Here is a 23,534-nt window from a genome sequence, read left to right as displayed (position 1 = left end):
CAAAGCCTGTCTTTGAGAACTCGACTGGAAGTCAGCCTGGCCAGCCAGTGGCTTTTCCAAAGTGGACTCTTCATCCCCAGACCCAGCCCTTCACAGTGCCCTGGGGTCAGGAAGGATAAAACCCCAACGGGCAAGTGATTCTGAATGCGAGCTCGTTCAGCATTCCCAAGTCTGAAAAGGCGGTCTGTGTGGAAGCCGGTGAGGATGCTCGCTTGCCTTCACCCCAGCCTAAGGAGCCTAACTTCATACTGGAGGCACTTCCAGACTGCCTCAAGGAGAGAGTGCTGATAACATGTATCTGTGACTGTCCAAGATCCTTGTGCAATGTGGGGCTTCAAGAAGGTTGCCAGGCAATTCTCTGGAAGAAGATTTAACAACGTCTCGCCTTACTGTTTGTAAAACTCCATCTTCCCAGCCAAAAACTAAAAGACAATCTCGGTTGATTTTGTTCTTCTCCGCCCATAGAGCTCGGAGGTTTGATTTGCCTTGAGTTTCAAGAGGGTGCAGCAATCAACACAGCTGTTTGGGATCTCAAATCTTCATATAGCTCTAAGTGATCTCAGGACACAAAAGATCCTCATGGGTGTCTGTTTTGTTGACAGCTCTTAGACCAGCCGAAGGGTAGTGTTAACTAGAATTCCCTTCTGCACTTTGCATTCTGTCCTCCCTCTGCAGGAAGGGGACTGTCATGAAACCAACTGCTCACCTCCGATCCCTCTACTCAAGAGAGGTCTTAGCACCTGAGAATGATTCTGTTAGGAGCCACTTCCCTGGAAGGCAAAGAGACTGGGCCAGGGTGTCTAGTTATCTTGGAAGAAGACAACTGCACTTGGCAGTGACTTTGCTTTGTAGATAATTTGCCTTTCGTGAAAACTGGATTTTAATCTTTGACAGCTAATGCTGTTTTTCTTTGTGTGTGTGGAGGAGGGACTCACTTCTCCAGCATGAAAAGGCAGAGAACAGGCCGTAAGCAAGCTTCCTGTGCTTCCATCATCATCAACATCTGCACAGGGCTTAATAGATGTTTCTTGGAGAACTGAAAGATTAAAACAAATAAATATATTTCTTTGGAAAAATACAGAAAAACCCATGGCAAAGTAAGTTGAAATTACCCATAATTCCAACCCTTCAAAAAGAATGGTATAAAAGGAAGCTAAAATCACCCATAATACCAGTCCTTTAAAAGAATGGTATAAAAATGAAAATTGAGAGTCCCCTAATTTGCATTCATAAGTAGCCATTGTTGAGTTGGGAGTTGTGGCTCAGTGGATTAAGGCACCACTTGGGATGCCCACATCCCATATCAGAGTGCCTCAGTTCAAGTCCCATCTCCACTTCCAATTCAGCTTCCTGCAAATACACACTCTGGGAGGAGCAGATGATGGCTCATGTACTTGGGTCCCTGATCACCCACACAGGAGACCTGGATGGAATTATTTGCTGCCCTGGCTGTTTTGGGAATCTGGAGAGTGAAACAGCAGGTAGAAGGTCACTTTCTATTTTTCTTAATCTGACTTTCAAATAAAAATATAAACTAAAAATAAGTGTAACCACTGTTAACAACTCCATGTGATTCTTTTTCTTCTGTTTATAAGCATACTTATTTAAACATATGTAGTGTGTAACATATATAAACATACTAGCAAACCGATTTTAACAATAGACCAACAGATAAATAATGATAAATATCTCCAAGATTTTAAATAAGGAAAAAAACCCACAAAATGCATATTGAAGTTCTAAATTTCTAAAGTTATCCATGGCAGGCACTTTTCACACCAGCACACCCTTTCATTAGCACAGACCTTCAAGAGTTAACCCTATTGCCAGTCCTTCTCCGAGAGTCCTGAGCCCGGGCACCGGCACTGCCTGCCTCTCCTCTCCCCGGGAGGGGGGCGGGTGTCAGGCATCAGCCAGGAGCGCCTCTCCCTGCGGATGCTCAGCAGGCTCCGTGCCTGGGGCAGAGTCAGAGGGTAGGCATGAAGGCTTCCAGGATGACAGCAGTAACCAAAAGAGGAAATGCGGCGAGGGAGCGTGGGGAGTATCGCGGCTCAGTGCCTGGAGGCCCCGCACCCAGTAACGGTCAGACTGCCTGATGCCATCCCCAGCATGTGGACAATTACCTGGCTGCATTTGGGCTGCACGTGCAGCTACACTATTAAAAAAGAGAATCTCGCTTAGAAAGTAGGCCTTAGAAAGACCTAGGACTTTGCAGATTGGCTGTTAGCGTGGATTTAAGTTACCCAAATTATTGATTCAATAGCCCCGCACTGTAAAGTGTTAAAGCCGTGCTTTTCTGCTTGCTTGCACTTGGGGAGCTTTAGCTGGGCCCCTGGCTGAGTCTGATTTTGTGGGAGCTGGGGGGACCTGGACAAGGCTCTGCCTTTTCCCTCCCCAGGTGACTCGAATGGACAGCCAAGGCTGCAAAGCAAAGGTTGCAGACAGCTGATGGGGTCACCAGCAGGCTTGTCTGAACTACAGACTCCCAGTTTCAGAATTCCAGATCTGTTGGGTGGGGTTCAGAAATCTGGGCTTCAACAGGCACCCTAGACGAGTCGTAGGCTTCCTGTTGGAGGGCTGCTGGGACCCGTTGTCTGCCTCCCAGTGAAGCCCAGCAGGGACCAGGGAGTGCTCCTTTCTGCTGTCAGGATCAAGAAGCCTATTCCTGTGACAGTGCACTGTGTGGAGTCCAGAATCCAGGCTCCAGGGTTCAAATCCTGCTTTTCCACCTCGTTAGCGGTGGGTTCTACTGTAAGGGACAGAACCCTCTCTAGGTCTCAGCTTTGTCTTCTGTAAAATGAAAATGACAGTAACCTTATGGGTCTGTTATGCGAATCACAGGTAACATGTGTAAAATGCTTGTTTAACCTGCGGTGCCACAATGCCTGCCCCCTCACTTACAGTCTTGATAATCATCTTTTATTTAAATTTCCCCTGATCCTCACACCTATTTGAAGGCATTCTTAATTAAATTTGGACAATAATCCTATCCAGTATCAAAGGAGAAATCCAATTCCCTGTTCAGGATTCCACAAATCGCTGAGGGGACAAGGACAGTGGGGAGAGAGAGAGAGAAAGAGAGAGAGAATGAGAACTTCCATCCACTGGATGTCTCAGTAAGAAGATGCACTACTCCCCAAATGCCCACAACACCCAGGGCTGGACCAGGCTGAAGCTAGGATCCCAGAGCTCCATCTGGGTCTCCCACCTGAGCACTTGGGCTTTCACCTGCTGCCTCCCAAGTGTACATGATCAGGAAGCTAGGTCAGAAGCACAGCCAGGCCCTGAACCCAGGCACTCTGATATGGAACACAAGCATCCCAAGCAGCCTCTTAACCACTGTGCCGAACACTCACCGCCAATCAACTTCTGTTCCCCTTTAAGAATGTTCAAAGCTCTAGTTCCTCAAAGTGTTCAGTAACACAGCAGGCTTATTGCTATTTGGGGGGAAATGAAAGGGTTTTGCTAGTTTGCTCTGCTTCTTCTATCCTCTTCAGGAGTCTCTTCACATCATTCCGGCTGCTCCATTTTTGGGAGCACGTCGGGCCAATCTTCCTGCACAAAAGGGAATTTTTTCTCACTGATAGACTACAATATAGCTTGACCCCTGAGCTCTGGGCTGGCCTTTGGCCATCCACATGCTCAGACACTCTCTTGAATCCAGCCCAGAACTGGCAGGATTTGAAATGAATATGGGGCTGGCGTCATGGCTTAACAGGCTAATCCTCCGCCTTGCGGCGCCGTCACTCTGGGTTCTAGTCCCAGTTGGGGCGCCAGATTCTATCCCGGTTGCCCCTCTTCCAGGCCAGCTCTCTGCTATGGCCTGGGAAGGCAGTGGAGGATGGCCCAAGTCCTTGGGCCCTGCACTCACATGGGAGACCAAGAGAAGCACCTGGCTCCTGGCTTCGGATCAGCGCGATGCGCCGGCCACAGCGGCCATTGGAGGGTGAACCAACGGCAAAAAGGTAGACCTTTCTCTCTGTCTCTCTCTCACTATCCACTCTGCCTGTCAAAAAAAAAAAGAAAAAAGAAAAAGAAAAAAAGAAATGAATAGATTTATTTCCCCACTGATCTGATTTATGAGTATTTACACAGCCTTCTCCCAGCTGCAGGAGGCAAAGGTAGTCACAGTCTGATTTTAAATTAGAATATGAGAGGCAGGCACTGTGGTACAGCAGGGTAAGCTGCTGCTTGGGACACCTGGCTTCCAATGGCCGTACCAGATGCAGCTCTGCTTCTGATGCAGCTTCCTACTGAGGCTTCCTGGAGGCAGCAGGTAATGGCTCAAGGGCGTGGGCTCCTGCCATGCATGTGGAACACCTGGGTGGAGTTCCTGGCTTCTGGCTTTGGCTTGGCCCAGCCCTGGCTGTTGCAGGTATTTGAGGACTTCACCAGTGGATGAAAGATCTTTCAATCTCTCTTGTCTCTCTGTGCCTTTCAAGTAGATGAAAATAATAGACATAAAAATAATGTTTTCTGTATTACATTTATTCTTATTTAGGTTTACCTATTGATTTTATTGAATATAGGCTGTCCTCAAATCCTTTGTGGAATAAAACTAGATGTAAACAAAAGAATGTTTCCTAGACTCATAAAAGAGGGAACTCATATCTCTTAGACTTTCAACACTAAGGGTGGAAACAGCAGATTTCTCTCCATCACTCTTCAGTGTTTTGCCAGCCAGAAAGTTAATCAACAAACTGGACAACTCCATGAATGGCTGACCCTCCTCTGTGCCTGGTGTATCACTGCATATTTTGCACTGCCTCCGTTTCAGTATTTGTTATACCATAGTAGTCCTCCCTTGTCTGCAGGGAATACCCTCCAAGACCCCCAGCGGATGTCTAACCCTTGTATTCCCTCGTATACTATTTTTGTTCCTGTACATACATACCTATTCAATTTATAAATTAGGCACAAGAAACTGACAACAACAATAAAATAGAACAAGAATAACAATCTACTGCCAAAAATGGATGTGAATGTGGTCTCTCTCAAAACAGTCAAAGCAAATAAGATTTTCAGCCCACAGTTAACTGTGGGTACTGAAACCACAAACAGGAAACCACGGCAAAGAGGGGATCACTGCTTCACTCATTTATTTGCTTCCCCTGCTGCAGAGTGAGTTCTCAGTGTTTTGGTAGTGCGAAAGGGTGCTCCTTGGGTGGAGGAAGAGCAGCTGTATCCTTTGCGCTTTGAGAGCAGCGAGCAGGAACTTACATTGTCCCTGTCATCATACCCAGAGCCTGGCACGTGGATGGCTCTCAGCAGTGTATTCATTGTATAAATGAGAGTCGTTGATTAATCAATAGTTTGCTATGGATTTGTTTGACACTTAGGATCATTGCCTCGTGTGCCTATAAACACACACACATAATCACACACACTTTTCCCACTCCAGTAGCTGTGGGGCATGGGCAGGCAATGACTCAGTATGCAACACTCAACAAACAAACATGACCACTGTGCCCACTGATCTGCACACAGACCCATCTGCAAGTAAGTTTGTGATTGGAAGTAATTTGGGGTAGGGTGAGTGGAGGAGCATGCTGTCTAAAGAGATGTCCTCAGGTTCTTCTCTCAGCTTCTCTGCAGTATGAGATGGGCAGGACTCCACTCAGCCAGGACTAAAGGACGGGCATTCGTGCTGTCTCTGAGACAGGTGTCATGATTGGCCAACCCGTGTTGTAGAACATTAAGAAAAAGCACATTTTAAAAATAATCTAGTGTCATTTTTTGCCTCCCCAATAAACTCATGAATATTTTGCTTTTTTTATTACTCGCCAGCCTTGTAGCATTTCCCTTTGTCATTTATAACTGATGATCTCCAAGAGGCTATTGCCTTTTCTCCCAGATCCCTGCCTGCTTTGTGACAACAGGGGCTTGGATGCCCAGGCTCTTTACAGCACTGTCTTCTTGGGAGGTCAGGCAGACAGGGGTCTCTCATTCAGAAGAAGGATGGGTTGATAGGGCTGGTCACTTGCAGGTCAGCTCTGAAGTCCAATTCATGCTCAACTAGTCACGAGGGGCCGAGGCTGAGGATCAGACAGGGGTGAGGCTGGTGCCTTCTGATCTGGGATAGCTCCCACAAGCCAGGAACTGTTCAGACTCAGGATGGGTCAGTGGCCCTGGGAGCTTTGAGGATACGCTTCAGGTCAGCCTGTCAGAGATATCCGGGTCATTCTGAAACCTTAGAGTCAGGAGAAAAAGAAACTGGAGTTGTCAACGTTGGGATTTAAATTGGTGGTCATCCTTATCTGTAGCCCACATAATTAAAAAGAAAGAAAAGGTTTTTTGAAAAGCTAGATAGTTTATTCTCCTCAGAGAAGATGCTCTTCACTGATACAGCTACCAAGGCTTGCCAAATGTATTGATTTTATTTTTGTCTTTGTTTGAATTTTTATTCATTTATTTTGTTTTCTTGAAAGGTAAACAGACAGACACACTCCCCAAATGCCTGCCTGCAAAGGCTGAGACTGGGCTAGGCCAAAGCCAGGAACTGGGCATTCGATCTGGGTCTCCTATGAGGTAGCATGTAACCAAGTACTGGAGCCATCGCTTGTTGCTTCCTAGGGTACATATCAGCAGGAAGCTGGAATTAGGAGCGGAGCTGAGATTCAAACCTGGGCACTCAGATAGGGGGTGGGGGTGCCCCAAGCAGCGTCTTAACTGCTGCACCAACCCCTGCCTCAAGAAGCACTTTTAATAAAAAAATACACTGTTTTCCATATTTGTATCTATTTGAGGGTCTCAGAAACAAGCAAATGAATAAAAAGAGGGCGACCTTGGCGGCCAGTATGAAACAGGAAATCAAAGTTGGCAGATATACAGTATGCGTGACACTCTTCATTTCTGTACCCGTGACTAACATTATCAATGGATCAGGTTGCTTTTAGATCGATGCACCCTCAGGATCCTTTCCTGCACAGCACAACAGAAAGTCATGTAACTACACATCGCTTCGAGGGGAAGCCCTTGTGCTGCCTGTGGGCTCACCTTCCTCCTCACCATCCGATGTACAGGCCACTAGCCTGGGCATCACCTGGGAGCTGATTCAGGAAGCAGAATCTCCAATCCATTCCAGAACTACAGAATCTGATTTTAACAAGATCCTCAGTGCTTCTTATGTGCATTTTGGTTAAATCAACCCTGGAAATGCAGTGGACACATGGTCTATTCGCTAGAAGTTCTCGACCATCACCATGCATCCAAATCCCAGGGTGAAAACACAGATGGCTGGGCCCCACTCCTGGAGCTTTATATCCAATACGTTTTGAGAAACAACTTTCTAGCGGATGCTGCTGCTCCTGTACCAGGGACCATACTCGGAGAACCAGTGCATCAGAGATGTGGGAATGCTTTGGAATATTTCCATCATCTTTAGAACTTGAAGATCATATGTCTTTCCACAAGCCTTTGTACGGTTTTCAGAACCATCATTTCGAGCAAGAGAGTGCCAAGACTGAACACAGCATATCATTCTTGTGTCGTTCTGGTCCTCAATCTAAAAGGCAATCTCTCCTCCCGGAAAATTGCTGCTAACATCATGTATTCATTCGATAACAATTTGAGTAGCCTGCTGTTTAACACAGCATTATGCTTAGTACTGAGTCAATCTAATGAAAGTGAAAACACAATTCCTAACTTAAGGAGGATTGTTCCCTACGAAGAAAATAAACACATGAAGCAAAAAAACAAGTTAAATAAAGCAAGGCGACAGTACGGGCGGTGGCATCAGATGGCCAAGGGCAGAGTGTTAAGTGGCAGGGCCCACGTGGGACTTAATTTCAGAGAGGAAAGATAATTGCAACAGGCTTATTTACGGGGTGTGTATGTTTCAGCCAACTAGAGTAAGAAGTTGCTACATAGGATAGGTGGAAGGTAAGATAGGAGGGAGGGCTGCCTGTGATAGGAAGGCCCCTAGTCATTTCTTAATGCTGCAGAGGTTAACTTTCCTTTGGTCTGCTCCCATCACCAGCTTGAGCTACTGATGCCATAGCCTGAGTGGCGCAAGCAATAGGCGTTCATTTCTCGTAGGTCTGGAGGCCAGAAATCTGAGGTCAGGATGCCAGCATGCTGAGGTTCGTGGTGAGGACCCTCCTCCTGCTTCCTCCCAGCTGCATCCTCAGAGACATCACGTCTGCCTCCCATCTTTCATAAGGACACCAGTCCCGTCATCAGGGCTCCACTCTTATGATCTTATTCTCTCCCAAAGCCCCACTGCCAAGCACTTTCACATGGAGGATTAGGGATTTAACTTGTGGATGGGAATGGGTCCACAAAATTCAGTCTGTTGCATCTAGATTGTTCCAAATCAGTGCTGTCAGCACCATAAATCAAGCTATGGTAGGCATAAAGTTACAGAGAGACAAACAGCTTATGGAGAATATGAGTGGTTAGGGGCAGAGAGAGGGGAGCAGGTGTCATATTATAATAGGGATGCAACTTTCATTAGTCCTCAACATTTCCAGGGAGGGCACTAAATCACCGTTGTATGCCGTTTCGTTTAATCCAAACAGTGCCATTGGATTAATGCACTCAAACCGCCAGGTAGCCTCCTACCTGTGAACACCAGGTAAGGTCGAAGAATACGACCAATTCAAACCCAGGCAGTTTACCGGGGCGGTGGCTCCTGTCCCTGAACCTGCAGGGCTCTGGCCTGCCTGCTTCGTCCCTACTGCCTTCCAAGGCGCATGGGCTTTGAGTAAGCGAGGAATCCAGAAGGCGACCGACAGTGCCCCTGCGGCGAGTTTCAGTAGAGGAACCTGTGGGGCCAGTGCGTCCGTGGCGCCGTCAGGGAGGGGCTCCTGGGGTCAGGAATCTCTCCCGGCCACCCTAATTACAGAGCAGGCGGCGGGTGGCGAGGAGGAGCCGGCTCTGGGCGGGAAGCTTCCCGGCGTGTTCGCCTATAAACACTTCAAATAGTTAAGTGCAACGTGCAGCCTTTGAAAGCTGCAAGGGGAAGCTGCTGGGAGGCCCCCGGCCCGCCAGGAGAAGCAGGCGGGAGAGAAATGGCTGAGCCCTTCACGCGGGACACACGAACGGCCCTGCCCCCTGCCAGCCAGGGTCAGCGAGGCTGCGGCCGTGCCTCCGGAAAGCTCAAACCGTTAAGGTGACCAGAGCCGTTTGAAAAAGGAAACTTCCCCTGCACCGAGCCCGGGGGGGCGGGGGGGGTGGGTTCCGAGGCGCGCGTCTGCGTCCGAGAGGGCATTTTTCAAATGCAGAATTCGGGAGGGACGCGGGGGCGTCGGCCCGCCGGGCAGCGCGCGGCCCGCGCCGTGCCGCAGAACGGCCACCAGCCGGCTTTGTACTCGCAGCCAAGAGCGGCCCAGAGTTTCCGCGGCGGCCACGGAGTTGAGGCCACGCCCCCTTTGCAGGGAGAGCCGTGGCCGCCGATTGGCGCGCCGCGGACCAATGGGCGCGTCGGGGCGGCCCGGGCTGTCAGCGCGCGCCGCAGCCGCGCCGGCCGCAGCCTGTCCTCCCCTGCGCGGAGCCCCGCAGCCAGCCGCAGGCTTCCCGGGCAGCGCGGCGACCGCTCGCGAGCGCAGCCCTGCCCAGCCCGCCAGCCGCGCGTCCCGGTGCCCGCGCCCGCCGCAACGGCCTTGGCTGCGCTGTAGCGCACGGAGCATGTGGAGCGCCGCGGGCGCGAAGGTGCTGGCTGTCCGAGAGGCTCGTGGGCAGCGGTGACTGACTGTCACGCCGAGAGAGACCTTTCCGGGGCTCTCCACACCGCGCCCCTGCCGCGTCGCGGGCGTGGAGGGGGGACACTGCGGTGTTCGCGAACAGGGCGGCCGCTGCCTCTCGGCGGAGACGTCTTGGGCTCCGTGCGCCCTCCCTCTCGCCTTCCTCCGCGACTCTCTCCTTCCCTCACGCGCTCACACCCGCAGCCTCCGGAGCGGGACGCGTGCGTGCCCGCCGCCGCGGTCTCTTCCAAAGGGGGCTCCTGACTTCGGAGATGCAATGACAAGTTAATATGGACGTCCAAGCCTCGGTTTCCCAGGAGGAAAATTGCAAGAGGCAGCAGCCCCCGAGCGCCCGGAGCTCTTGAACAGGCGGCCCCGGAGGAGGGCTGCGACCCGGCCGCAGCACCCGGCCAGGTGGGGGCCCGCCGAGCGCACCGACCACTCCCGCACCCCATTCGGGCACCGCGAAGGCGCGCTCGCCCGGCTGTTCTCATCTCCCCAGCCCGGGGATTTCTTTCTTTCTTTTTTTCTTTTTTTTCCGCCGCTGGTGGTGGGCGCCTCGCGGGCCGAGGCCCGGCGCCTGCTCTGCTGCCCGCGCTGCCTTTAGCGGTCGCCTCCGCCGCCGCTGCCAGGGACGTGCTGGTCAAACCGAAGCCCCGGGAGAAGATGCCGGCCATCCTGGTCGCCTCCAAGATGAAGTCGGGACTGCCCAAACCCGTGCACAGCGCCGCGCCCATCCTGCACGTGCCCCCGGCCCGCGCTGGCCCCCAGCCCTGCTACCTCAAGTTGGGAAGCAAGGTGGAGGTGAGCAAGACGGCCTATCCTGGCCAGACCCCCCTGAAACCGCAGGGGCTGCAGGAGCCGGCGGGGCAGGGGCCCCCGCTGCGGAAGAGCGGCTCGGTGGAAAACGGGTTCGATACCCAGGTGAGAGGGGCAGGGCGGGGGAGAGGGGAGTTGGCACGGCCCGGATGGGGGAAGGGGATACCATGTGCGCGGGGAGGGGATCCGTTGGGCTGCGATCCGCAGGTTGGGGGGGGGCACGCGAGAGGGGAGTGGACCGGCCGGTGGGTGTGGCGCGGGCGCCCCAGGTTGGCCTAAGGAGCTCTGCGGAGATGCCGGCGCGCCTGCGGCATCCAGGGCTGGGGACACGGCCAGGGTTTCTCATAAAACGTGTGCAGCCCTGGAAATTGTCAGGTCCTGCATGTGGAGGGCTTGGCTCTAAGCAGGCAGGCAGTCTATGCGGCGACAGCTGTGTGTCTATCGGTTCCCTAGAGGTTCTGTCGCTGCCAGGGAATGATCCGCAGCCCCACCGGCTTCGACGTCCCCTGGCCTTGCTGCAAGATCCAGGGAAGGGTAGCTGGGTGGCAGTGAACCTGCTATCCCCAGCCTTCAACATGGCCTGTCCTTAGGGGCGGTGACGGGATTCCGGGCAAGGTGCTGCGGGCTGCAGCCGGAGCGCACCAGGGCTGGCGGTTGCGCTGGGGGCGGGGGCGGCGGCGGCCTCGGAATGGCGGCGCGAAGCTAAGCCCCTCCCTTCTGGAGGCCATCCCGGCGTGGGTAGACCTGGTGAGTGAGGGGGGCGGTGGGAGACGGCTTGATGAGAAGTGGTGACGGCTACCTTTCCAGACAGAGCCGCATCACCCAGCTGGGCCCGGTGACGCGCGCGCGCGCGCGCGGGTAGTGCAGCCTCTTTTAAGGAAATCAGCTGGGGCCAATCAGGTTCTCTTGGCCTCCTGCCCTCCCCGCTGCGTACCCCCCGCCCCGCCCCCACAATCTGGTAGGAGGGAGTAGGGGCACACGCTGTTTTTTTTTTTTTTCCCCCTTGGCAGTCAGTCAGCAGGGACTTTTGGGGACAGGCTGACCTGACGGATGTGACTGTCCCGGTCAGGAGAGGCGGGAAAGCCAGAGCGGGCGACGGTTTGGGGGCGGGTGTCGGGGAAGTGGTAACAGACCAGCTGACCTTTTTGGCAAGCGCGTCTCTCCTGACGCCGTCTCCACCTTCTCCTGGAGCTTTCTCTGATCAGAGGCTAGAGCTCCACACATTCCTAGCCTTTCGGATGGAGGAACTGGAGCTGGGAGCTAATTGCAAGCAGACTTTTGGAACTCCGGGCTGGAGAAGGCCCTCACAGCAGATTAAGCTCCCACAGCAGGCTGATAAGCGTGCCCCTTGCTGCCGCACTTGCTAAACATTTTTGGAAGCTGACAGCCTTGAGTGATGGTGTGTGGGAGGAAGGCAGAGTTTCCCTCCGGTGCTCCCAGGGCCTGTCTCTTGTAGGGTTTGCGAATGCGGTCAGTCACGGGATGAGTCCAGGGTGCACTCCTGCACAGATTCCCCTGCCAACGTGGACACAGGCTTATGGGCGGCATAAGTGGGCAGCGCGTGGGAGGCCGCTCGGGGACTTGGGATGTGCCACACACACCCTTGAGCCCCGGGAGGAGGCCGGAGGGTGAGAGGCAGAGTAATATGCGGGCAGCTTTCCTGTCCGGGCGCCGCTCTGCTTTCTGCCCATTGAACAAAGGGCGGCGGAGGACCCCCAGCGAGCAGGCAAAGGCGACTCAGGATCCTATGCCCTGGAAACATGCTCCCCAGCTTCCCCCCGGCACTGGCCTGGCCCTGTCCCCTCAAGACGATGCTTTCTCCTTTGGGTTTTGCCACTCCGTCCCCAGCACCTGGGCTGCCCTCCATGGGGGCCTGGGCACTGACTGTGAGGATGGCCAGGGTGGGCTGTGAAGGGGACCCCCCCTCTCCAGGGGGCTCACCAGGTTTTCACCAGTTTGCCCTGCTGTTACCAGCATCTGGGCTCCTGGGGGCTCTTTTCTGTGATGGGTGGCAGATCCTTGTCTCACCATCCCACCCTCATATCAAGGTGACTTTGGCAAAAGAGGGTTTTGCCTTTTTGGGTGGGGATTCTCCCACACTCTGACTGACATGGCATCCATCCATTCCCCCCAGAAAAGTCTTAATTATGGTTTGAGGAACAGGCTTGACTGGTCCAAACACTAATCATTAGAAAATAATTAGGAAATGATTAATTGAATGACAAATGATGTCTAGAGGCCTCTGTCATCCTTTCTCTTCAGGGGAACTTTTGCAGAAGGCTGAGCTGTGCAGTGGCTGGTTGCACAGGTTTTGAGGCCAGAAGGGTATTGGTGGTGTCCTGTATCTGTATATTATCTGGGTGACCTGGTCCATTAGGTGCTGTAGGGCTCAGTGTTCCTATCTGTAAAATGGGCATAGACAACTACTAGAATTGTGAGCATTAAGAGAAGAAACATGTGAAGTGTTTAGTGCGGTGTCTGGCAAATAAGGAACACTTAATACAATCTGCTGTGTATGTTGGTGTCTCAAGAAATAGGGCATATTGAACATAGATTTAGTAGTGTTTAAATAAGAAAAGACATGGCTTACTCTCTCACGTCTTAGGGAAGGTCACAATCTGTTTACAAGGGCTGATGGAGCATCTGTCACATGCCCAGTACTGTACCAGGCAGTGGAAAGATGAGGGAAGGGTGTGACCATTTGCACATGACCTCACAGGAGCACTTAGAGAAGAGAAGACACCTCATTTTCTGTGACAATACCAACGGAAGAATAACAAAAACATAGCTATGTCCTTACATAGCACTTCCTGCGTGCCAGGAATTGTTCTAAGTAGTTTATATAAAATAACTCATTTCATTCTCCTTTGTTTAAAAAAGATTTATTTATTTGAAAGGCAGAGTTACAGAGAGAGATCTTCCATTTGCTGGTTCACTCCCCCAAATAGCCACAGCAGCAGCTGGAGCTGAGTCAAGCCAAAGGCAAGAGCTCCCATGTGTGTAGAGGGGCCAGGCTCCACTGGCTTTCTCAAGCACATTCGCAGGGAGCTGGATCAGAAGTGGAGCAGCTGGGATCTGTGCTCACGTGGGATGCTGGCATTGCAGGTGTCAGCTTACCCTGGTGGCCTCCAATCATTTTATTCTTATATCATTCCACTAAGTCTGATCATCCGTATTTCACACATGAGGAGATTGAGACGAATGCCATTTTAGTTACCTTGTGAGTAGCAGAGGTAGGATGAGAACTTGGACAATCTGGGGCAGGCGCTGTGGTGCCACTGCTTTGGACACCTTCATCCTGTATCAGCATGTCTGGTTTGGAGTCCTGCTTCTCTTCTAATCCGGCTTCCTGCTGATGCACCTGGGAGGCAGTCAGTGATGGCTCAAGTACTTGGGTCCCTGCCACCTACATGGGAGCCAGGGATGGAATTCCTAGTTCCTGGGCTATTGCAGGCATTTGTGGAGTAAACCAGTAGATGGAAGATCTTTCATTCCATCTCCCCCTCTCTCTGTTACTCTGCCTTTCAAATACATAAATAATGCAATGCAAAAAAAAAAAAAAGGAATTGGACAGTCTGGCTTTGGACTGCATGCCCTTGACTGTGATTCTATATGGTGATAATCACAGAGACTGCCTGATAGCTTGCAGGCCCTGAGTTAAAAGACCAGTGCTGCCCACCACCATACGGTAACTTGCTCCATGTCCCCCAGCATGGTGCTCAGGTCAGTCTGACTTCAAGGCTACCATCTCCCCATCTCCATCACTGCCTGTCTATGGCCCTAGACCTTGGGGCCTTTATAGCACAGCCGAGGGAGGCATAGCTGATATACCCAGGAAGGAATAAGAGGTGTGCCTGGCGCTGGCAACCCAAGATACGCAGGGGCTACAGTGGCTGGAGAGGTGCAGAGAGAGATAGCAGTGCAGGGTCCGGAAGTGCTGGGCTGCAAAGGTGGACAGGTGTTGCTTGATGGGGAGGGCAACAAGCGGGGCCATGCAATGGCCTAGAGCGAGAGTTGCTGGCACTCATGCAACAAATAATTGCCCTGGATCTGGAATCATCCTTTCAGAAAGGTGATGAAGAGAGTGAAGCGAGGATTGGACTTGCCTGCTGACTCCCCAGGTAGGTGGTCATTCTAAATGTGCAGGATGATTACAGAAGGCTGGAGAAATGGTGTCCGTTAGGGACCTGCTTCATCACGTGCCGTTGGGGAATGCTGGTAATTCTTAGCCTGCAAGTCTGAATATTCAACGTGATAGTTACAGGGGAAAGTAGGCAGCTCTCACAGCGTGTCTTACTATTCAGTAACTCTCCAGCCAGTGACATGCCAGTTGCCCCCACACCTGCTGTGCAACTCCGTCACATGTGCGAAGAGTTCAGCCAGCAAGCTGCTGTGGGGTGCAGCCTCACTGGCAGCTCAGCCATCTGAGCCCCTCGCCTAGAGCATCTCCCACAAGTCTACAGCTGGTTCCCACCCCGCAGCCAGAAGAAACTGCGCGTGTAGCAGCCCACCTCCCCTGATTCCCTTCCTGGTAATGAGACAGCAGAGCCCTTCCCCAAGAATGGACATTGACAGCTTCTGCTGCGTTAACAGGCATATCAGTTATGACCATGTGCAAAGAGTTGTTTTAGAGGCATGCTCTGGGTTAGTGCAGAAACCCCCTCTGCCAACTGCAGAGAAGGAGCACTCCGGAGCGGTGTGGGGAGAGTTTAGCCTGTTTCTAAGGAGCAGCTGCAGTGTTGGGTTGGGGAGAGACATCATCCCAATACTTTGATATTTCCTGTTCTTAGGAGCTGGTGTTCAACTTGAAACTCAGTTCTTTACAAAAGTAATTAGAGGTGATTGAAATGCTCCGTGGGTGTTTTAGATGTTTAGAAAGTGCTGGAGAGGCCCCCTGGGAGGAGAGCACAGCTCCTCGCTTTCAACCTGTTGCGACTTTGCCCCATTGTGTTTTGATTAGAATCCTTGCCGCATCATCAGAGTTGATTATGGATTTGATTAGTGCATTTTTCTGCTATTGTGTTATTCCCTTTCTTCTCTTTCTCAGTTCTTGGAGGGGAATGTGTAGCGTGGTTATCTGCCAACATGTGAGGATGTTTATAGTTCACATATTGTTGCTTATTCCATGGGTTAATTTTCTAAAGACACTTGAAGGGTCGTACTGGTGGCTTATTTAGGGTATCATTATGTGTGTATATAAATACGTCTACTTCTGGATACGTGTGTATACACATATATCCATACGCATACACAAATATATACACATGGAACAGCTTAAAGTATTGAACGTGTGTGAGCTTACACACACATCAAAGGCGAGACTGGAGGAGTTATGGCCCCAAGTCCAGCTTTGATAATGGTTAGGTTTACTTCCCACTTCTCACACTGTCTTCCTCTGGGACCAGGATTTGAAGCCCCAGATCTGTGTGTCCCATTCTATTTACTTCTAAGACATGAGGGATGGAGCCTTGATAGAGGTGTTTTAATTAGGCCTTAGGGAAGCTGCTGCAGCCAGTCTGGAAAAGCCAAACCACCCAGCGTGCTTTTGGCTTAAGGTCAGACATTCTCGTTTCTTAGAATCAGCTCCGGCAGCAGGGAAGGGAGCATTTATGGAGCAGCTGCTGGGTGCCAGGTAGTCTGCGGTGCTCTTTATCTGCGCATTGTTTAATTGGAGACTCAAGAGACTGGGTGAAGTGTAACAGGGCCTGGGTGTTCTATGTGAGCAGGCTGAGGCCGAGGGACCTGATCATTTGGAGTCCTTTGCATATGGTAGATGAGGCTTCACTGGGAGACAGACCTGGGTTTGGATTCAGGCTTTGGACAATACTATGGTTTGAGTATATGTTTGGATATCGCCCAAAGGTCCATGTGTTAGGGGCTTGGTCCTCAAAGTCTTAGATTAACAATTAACGAATCAATGCTGTTGGCTAGTGGATTAAAGGTGGAGATGATCCATCTGTGGCATCGGAAGTTGAGCCTCTAGGAAGTGATCAGCCAGGATTATGTTGCTGTGGTAGATCCCCCAAGTTGGAGTTGTGGTGGCTTTATAAAAAGAAGGCACATGGACATGTCTGTGTCCTGCCTTGCCATGTCACCCTCCCTCCTGAAGTGCTTTGCCAGCCAGCCACCACTGTCACCAGATTTCAGATCAGTGGAGCCACCTGAGCTTGGGTTGCGACCTTTCAAAACTGTGAGCCGAAATAAACCTTCTTTCCTACGTAGTTTGTCTCAGGTGTCTTAGCTATAGTCATGAAAAGTTGAGTAACACAGGCAAATTACTAAGCATCTCTAAACTCTGTGTCTTCATTTGTAAAGCAGAAATGCTGATGCCTAATTTGAGGATTAAGTAGATCTTACAGGTAGGTTGTTGAGCACAGTTTCCCATCACATACTAAGCAAGGAGTATGTGGCAGTACCTATTTTTATTACCCCAGATCATAGCCAAATTTGGAAACCATGAGCTTTGTTCCAAGCCCACGTTTTTCCACCCGATCTCTATGCCTCTCATGCATAGGGCTGAGTCCATGGAAGAGTAGATGACTTGCCTAAGGAAAGCAGAGAGCCTAGCAGGGCTCTGGTTAGATGTGTGGGGAGCAAGAGCAAATGAAGAACCATGTCACCCAAGAAATCATACTCAGAGTTGTTTGTTGAAGCCTCCACACTTTGGTCCCTGACACGCGGTCTCTGTAATACCAACCGAACTGGGGTGCATGCTACACGTTCCGACCTTTGAGAAGCCTCCTTGCTGTACCCAGTGTGAGCTGACTCTGCACAGGTGGTTCTATGCAGCTGGCCAGTCTGACGGCACTGCTCCAGATAGGACCAAGAATGGAGCAGTCTCATGCAGTGGGCTTCTAACTAGCTCCTTGTTTGTTCTGGGGGCAAAAGGAAAGCCCCTTTCCCTCACATCTGGCACGGTTGCAGTGGGAGCTGGGCCTTGTGATCAGTTTGACCATTAAGGTGCCCCAAGGCCTGGCCAGCTGCCCAGTGGTGTTTTACTAAAAGCCATGGGGCCAGTTTCAATGGCCACTCTGTCTTGTGGCTGCATTGTTCAAGGAGATGGACAGTGTGTTCCTAGAATGTCTTCGGAAGAATGGACCATGTGACTTTGGGAACACAACTCGCTCAGGCTTTTTGCTTCAGTCTACACGAGGCGATGGTGAATGACTCAAAAGTTTTCACAGGAACCTCAAGTCGCCCACACAGAACCTAAAGAATGACTCATGATTCAGTGCCCCCTTTCCCAAGGAAAACAGAGCTGCTCTTGTGTTTTGCAAACAATAGGCCCAGAGCCTTAGAATACTTTATCTCTCCTTCCAAGTGGAAACTTAATACTTTCAGAGAATTTTGGATCTTTCTAATCCTCCCCTGGTCCCATCTTGTTGGGGGAGAAGATACAACAGAAATGGGGGGCTTGGTCAAGATGATATGAGCCAACTTCCCAAGGTTCTTTTGGGGCCTTTGAACAAAATCAGTTACTCATGGAAGCGTGGCACAATATAAATAATGATAGTATTAGTCATTGCCTCCGACTGAGCACAGCCTCCAGCCCAGCCTGATGCATAGGGCCAGATGTTTGCCATCTCACTTAATCCTTACAACAGAGGTGGACGTTGTGGCGCAATGGGTGAAGCTGATTCTTGTGATGCCTACACACCATATCGGAGGGGCTGGTTCGAACCCGGGCTGCTCTGCTTCTGCTCCAGCTCCCTGCTAACGCACCCTGAGAGCAGCAGATGATGGCTCCAGTGCTTGGTTCCCTGTCACCAACATGGGAGACATGGTGGAGTTCTAGGCTCCTGGTTTCTGCCTGGCCCAGCCCTGCCTGTTGTGGGCATTTGAGGAGTGAACAATTGGATGGCAAATCCATCAATCAATCAATCAGTCTATCCATCTGCCTATCTCTCTGTCTCTGCCTTTCAAGTAGATAAAAATAAAGAGAAAACTTTAAAAAAAAATTCTCACAAGAGCTGGCATCAGGGCATAGTGGGTAAAGCCTCCTCCAATGGTGCCGGCATCCCATATGGACACCAGTTTGTGTCCTGGCTGCCTCACTTCTGATCCAGCTTCCTGCTAATGTGCCTGGGAAAGAAGTGCAATATGGTCCAAGTGCTTTGGCCTCTGCTCCCATATGGGAGACCCAGAAGAAATTCCTGGCTCCAGCCTGGCACAGCCATGACTGTTTTGGCTATTTGTGGAGGGAACTAGTGCATGGAAGATATTCTCTCTCTCTCTCTCTCCATGACTCTGACTTTCAAATAAATAAATAAATAAATCTCTTTTTTTGAAAAACCCTCACAATACCCTCTGCAGAAGATGCTACTTCCTGAAGAGACCTAGAAATGACAGCTTTAGGGGTCAGCAACGTTGGTTCTAGTTCTGCCTCTTGCTTCTTGGCTTCTGTCTTTTTGAGCTGCAGTTATACAGACTGACACCTGCTCTGAGTTCTGAAGAGTTGTAAAGACTACCAGAGGGAGTTATTAAGAAGGCTGGTTTAAGCATCTCACCCCTTAAATGCGCTTTGAGGAAATCGAGGCTCTGAGAGGTTAAGCTGCTTTCCCAAGCAGCACAGCTGATAAGTGATAGATCCCGAATTTGAATTCCTATCTGTTTGACATCCACGTTCAAGGCTCTTAAGTGGCAAGCATGAAAGCACTTTTTTTTTTTTTTTTTTTTTGGACAGGCAGAGTGGACAGTGAGAGAGACAGAGAGAAAGGTCTTCCTTTGCCGTTGGTTCACCCTCCAATGGCCGGCGCGCTGCAGCTGGTGCACCACGCTGATCCAAAGGCAGGAGCCAGGTGCTTCCTCCTGGTCTCCCATGGGGTGCAGGGCCCAAGGACTTGGGCCATCCTCCACTGTACTCCCGGGCCACAGGAGAGAGCTGGCCTGGAAGAGGGGCAACCGGGACAGAATCCGGAACCCCAACCAGGACTAGAACCTGGAGTGCCGGCACTGCAAGGCGGAGGATTAGCCTATTGAGCTGCGGTGCTGGCCTGAAAGCACTTTCAAAAAATACCTGAGGGGCCGGGGCTGTGGTGTGGCGGGTAAAGCTGCCGCCTGCAGTGCTGGTATCCCATATGGGCGCCAGTTCGAGACCCAACAACTCTGCTTCCAATCCAGCTCTTTGCTATGGCCTGGGAAAACAGTAGAAGATGGTCCAGGTGTTTGGGTCCCTGCATCCACGTGAGAGACCTAGAAGAAGCTCCTGGCTCCTGGCTTCGGATCAGTTCAACTGTGGCTGTTACGACCATTTAGGGAGTGAACCTGCAGATGGCAGATCTCTCTCTCTGCCTCTGCCTCTCTGTAACTCTGCCTTTCAAATAAATAAATAATTTTTTTAAAAATACCCAAAAAGGCGTTGTTAATACTGAATCAAAGGCCGGCGCCGTGGCTCACTAGGCTAATCCTCCGCCTGCGGCGCCGGCACACCGGGTTCTAGTCCCCGTCGGGGCACCGGATTCCAGTTGCTCCTCTTCCAGGCCAGCTCTCTGCTGTGGCCCGGGAAGGCAGTGGAGGATGGCCCTAGTGCTTGGGCCCTGCACCCGCATGGGAGACCAGGAGAAGCACCTGGCTCCTGCTTCGGATCAGCGTGGTACGCGGGCCGCAGCACACCGGCTGCATTGGCCATCTGGGGGGTGTACCAACTGAAGGAAGACCTTTCTCTCTGTCTCTCTCTCTCACTGTCCACTCTGCCTGTCAAAAAAAAAATACTGAATCAAAGTTCATTACTTTAAACTTTATTTTGGCCTGGGATATAAATATTCTGTGTGACACCTCCTCCCAACCCCAGAGTTTGGAAATATTGAAAATATTACGTCAATACTAAATAAATACCGGTTGCTTAATAATATTACTGAAATTCTTCTAGGAAGTGTAAAATCGCAGCCCTCTGAGGCTGCCAGGCCCACTGAGTGTTATTACTCAGAGTAACTTGCAGGGCTCATTCTAGAAAGAGGAAGGGAAAATGGGGAATTTGATTCTAAAGCACTTGTTGGCATGAGGAAGCCAACAGGGAAGGGCATGTTGGGAGTCATTCTCTAAAACCATAGTCCTGGAACCTGTAACTCTATCAATTTATGAAAGACAAAAAATGTAGAAGGCATGTGATGGGTTATTGTAGAAAAGAGACCGGACCGGCGCTGCGGCTCACTAGGCTAATCCTTCGCCTGCGGCGCCAGCACTCCAGGTTCTAGTTCTGGCTGGGGTGCCGGATTCTGTCCCAGTTGCTCCTCTTCCAGGCCAGCTCTCTGCTGTGGCCCGGGAGTGCAGTGGAGGATGGCCCAAGTCCTTGGGCCCTGTACCCACATGGGAGACCAGGAGGAAGCACTGGCTCCTGACTTTGGATTGGCGTAGCAGCCACTTGGGGGGTGAACCAATGGCAAAGGAAGACCTTTCTCTCTTTCTCTCTCACTGTCTAACTCTGCCTGTCAAAAAAAAAAAAAAAAAAAAAAAAAGAGACCGGAGAGCTAATACAATCAAACCAAAGCAAATGGGAGATCCTTGGCTGGACCCTGAGTGAGCAAAGCCGTAAATGCATCACAGTTATTCTGGAGACTGTTGGAGATATTTGAGCGTAGATCACGTTTTAAATTGTATTGTTCTGTCAGAGTTAAAGGAATTGGGGTTGTGAAAGGAAGTGTTCTTTTTCTTGGGGGATATATGCTGGAATATTTGGTGGTGAGGTGTCTGATTAGCAAATGGTTTGGAAAAATAAGTATGTCTGCAAAAGGGGAAAGCAGACATTAGAAAATGTTAACAACTGGTGAATCTAGGTGAAGGTAGGTGCAATTCTTTCAACTTTTCTACAGATTGAAAATTTTCCAAGGTGAGATGTTGGTAAACAAAAGAAAGCCCTAGCTGAATAGTTTACGTTCCTAAACACTTGGTATCTGGGGCATAATGAGGAGAACATAAATGAAATAGGTGCGTGCAGGTGTAGGGCTGTGTGTGTGTGTGTGTGTGTGAGAGAGAGAGAGAGAGAGACAGAGAGAGAGAGAGAGGGAGGGAACTCCCAACAGCATGGCCAAGTTCAGCTCCCCAGGTTTAGGATCGAACTCCTTACCTCCTTCCCAGTATAGTGTGACCACTTTGGCTTAATATCTTATTCTTTCATGAGAGGGTTGCAGGCATTTTGTAGAAATCAAAAGATCCAGTTTTGTTCAGTAATCTCTAATAATAATCTAAGATGTTTCCAAGATCACAGATGTAGAAGAAATTTTTTTTAATGAAGAGATTAAAAAAGGCCCAAACCCAAGGTTGGATGCTACCAGGCTGGGCATTGAGGAGGAACGGAATACACACGAAGGTGCCTCTCCCTGCCTCCCCTCTCCAGCTCTGCCTGTTACCTCCGCCTCTGCTGCCTGGCTAAGTCTGCCTACCCTTTACTCATTCAAATCCAGGCTCCGTGGTACCACCTCCAGGCAGCTTTCAGCCAGCACCGCGAGCTGACCACAGTGACTCCCTCGTGGCTCCTGTAGCCTGCTCTGTGGCCTCTTGGTTTGTGTAACTAGACAATGGCTCTCATGAATCAGGGAGGTATCTCTGTTGATTCCTGCTGTTACAGAGTTACTGAATGGTAGTTTCTTAGCTAGTCTCTGCCAAAGAAAAGCAGGGTGGGGGGATGATAAAAGAAAGAAGTGGAAGACAAGAGTCAGTTAGTGGATACTGAGCCCGATCTATGCTCATAAAGCTCCAGAGCGCCCAGCGTTATGGTAAAACCACCACCTGCGACGCCGGCATCCCCTGTGGATGGAAGTTCAAGTCCTGGCTGCTCCGCTTCCAATCCAGCTCTCTGCTAATGACCTGGGAAATGCAACAAAGAATGGCCTAAGTGCTTGGACCCTTCCACCCACATAGGAGACTGGAGACTTGGCTCCTGGTTCAGCCTAGCCCAGCCTTGGCCATTGTAGCCATCTGGGGAGTGAACCAGTAGATAGAAAAACTCTCCCTCTCTCTGTAACTCTTTCAAATAAATAAACAAATATATATATATTTTTAAATCAAGCTGCAGCTACAGTATGTGGATTGTGCAAAATTCCCTCTTAGGGTATGAAGGGAGAGGGTCACGTGACCTTGGGTGACCTGCATGCTGGCCAAGGCCATTATCAAAGCTCCCCAACACCAGGTCTCAGGGACAGTTGCCCTGTCGGGCTGAGTGGAGTATGGGGGCAGATTCCTTCACATGAGGCTGTTTGTGACATCCCCACGGTGTGGCTGTGCCCAGTGGAAGAGGACGTGATCATGGGGGTGCAGGAGACTGAGTGGGGAGCACCATGGCTTTTGGTAAGCTTTGGCAAATTTCCCCACTGTGACAGGAGAACCTGAAGGGTGTGTGGGTCGGTTAGGGAAAGGGGAAGGTTTAGAAAAAACTAGAAGGGGATAATGCTTCCAGCAGTAAGGATTTCAGCAACCATTTATCCATAATCTTGTTTAATCCTCACACTTTCTGAGCTGATATTGATCTGTCTGTGGGGCAGGAGAGAAAATGGAGTCAGTGAGAAGACCAGCCTGAAAGGGCCTGAGGCCTGTCTGGCTACACAGCAAGTGTGGGCTTGTGTGTCTCTGATCCCAAGCCTGTGCTCCTAACCACTGTGCGTTCTTTGCTGGTGGTTGGAAGAAGCCTGCATCCCAGACCGAGGTGCTGCTTTGCACACTCAAGCCTCCAGGCACTCTTCTCCTTGGATCTGCTCCCTGTTTTCCTGGCCTTGGCCCTCTCTGCTCTTTTCCTCTGGCCAGGGCCTCCTGTGCCTGTCCCAGCCCATGGCCCGAGGCCCTGCGGTTACAGGACCAGGAGCCCCATCTGGTTTTGCGCACATCCTGCTCCAATCTGGGCCTGGGCTCCCTTTAACGCCGCTGTGGCTGCTGCCCCCCAGGTCAACCCTGGGCTGCTGGCCGGGCCTGGTGGGGTGCAGGTGCCTTCCAGCTGGGGGCAGCTCGTTCCTGTCCCCTGCCCCACACTGCGCGGCTCTGTGCTACAGACAGTCCCCATTTCACGCTTTGATTCCTTTCAGACCTGGGAGTGACGCATGTCTG

General features: G+C 51.0%; 1 protein-coding gene across 2 annotated transcripts in view; it reads left to right on the top strand.

Annotated features, from left to right (window-relative positions):
• The first annotated feature begins 10,303 nt into the window (after positions 1–10,303).
• NAV2 (neuron navigator 2) overlaps positions 10,304–23,534 on the top strand; it is a 406,486-nt gene continuing 393,255 nt past the window's right edge. For both annotated transcript variants that reach the window (XM_062196388.1, XM_062196387.1), the window contains exon 1: positions 10,304–10,607. In XM_062196388.1, the coding sequence (XP_062052372.1) occupies positions 10,350–10,607 (258 nt within the window). In that variant the 5' untranslated portion in view covers positions 10,304–10,349. The remainder of the gene's footprint in view (positions 10,608–23,534) is intronic.

The sequence above is a fragment of the Lepus europaeus genome, chromosome 7 (assembly GCF_033115175.1).
Source record: "Lepus europaeus isolate LE1 chromosome 7, mLepTim1.pri, whole genome shotgun sequence".
Taxonomy (NCBI): domain Eukaryota; kingdom Metazoa; phylum Chordata; class Mammalia; order Lagomorpha; family Leporidae; genus Lepus; species Lepus europaeus.
This window is presented reverse-complemented; position numbering and strand designations above follow the sequence as displayed.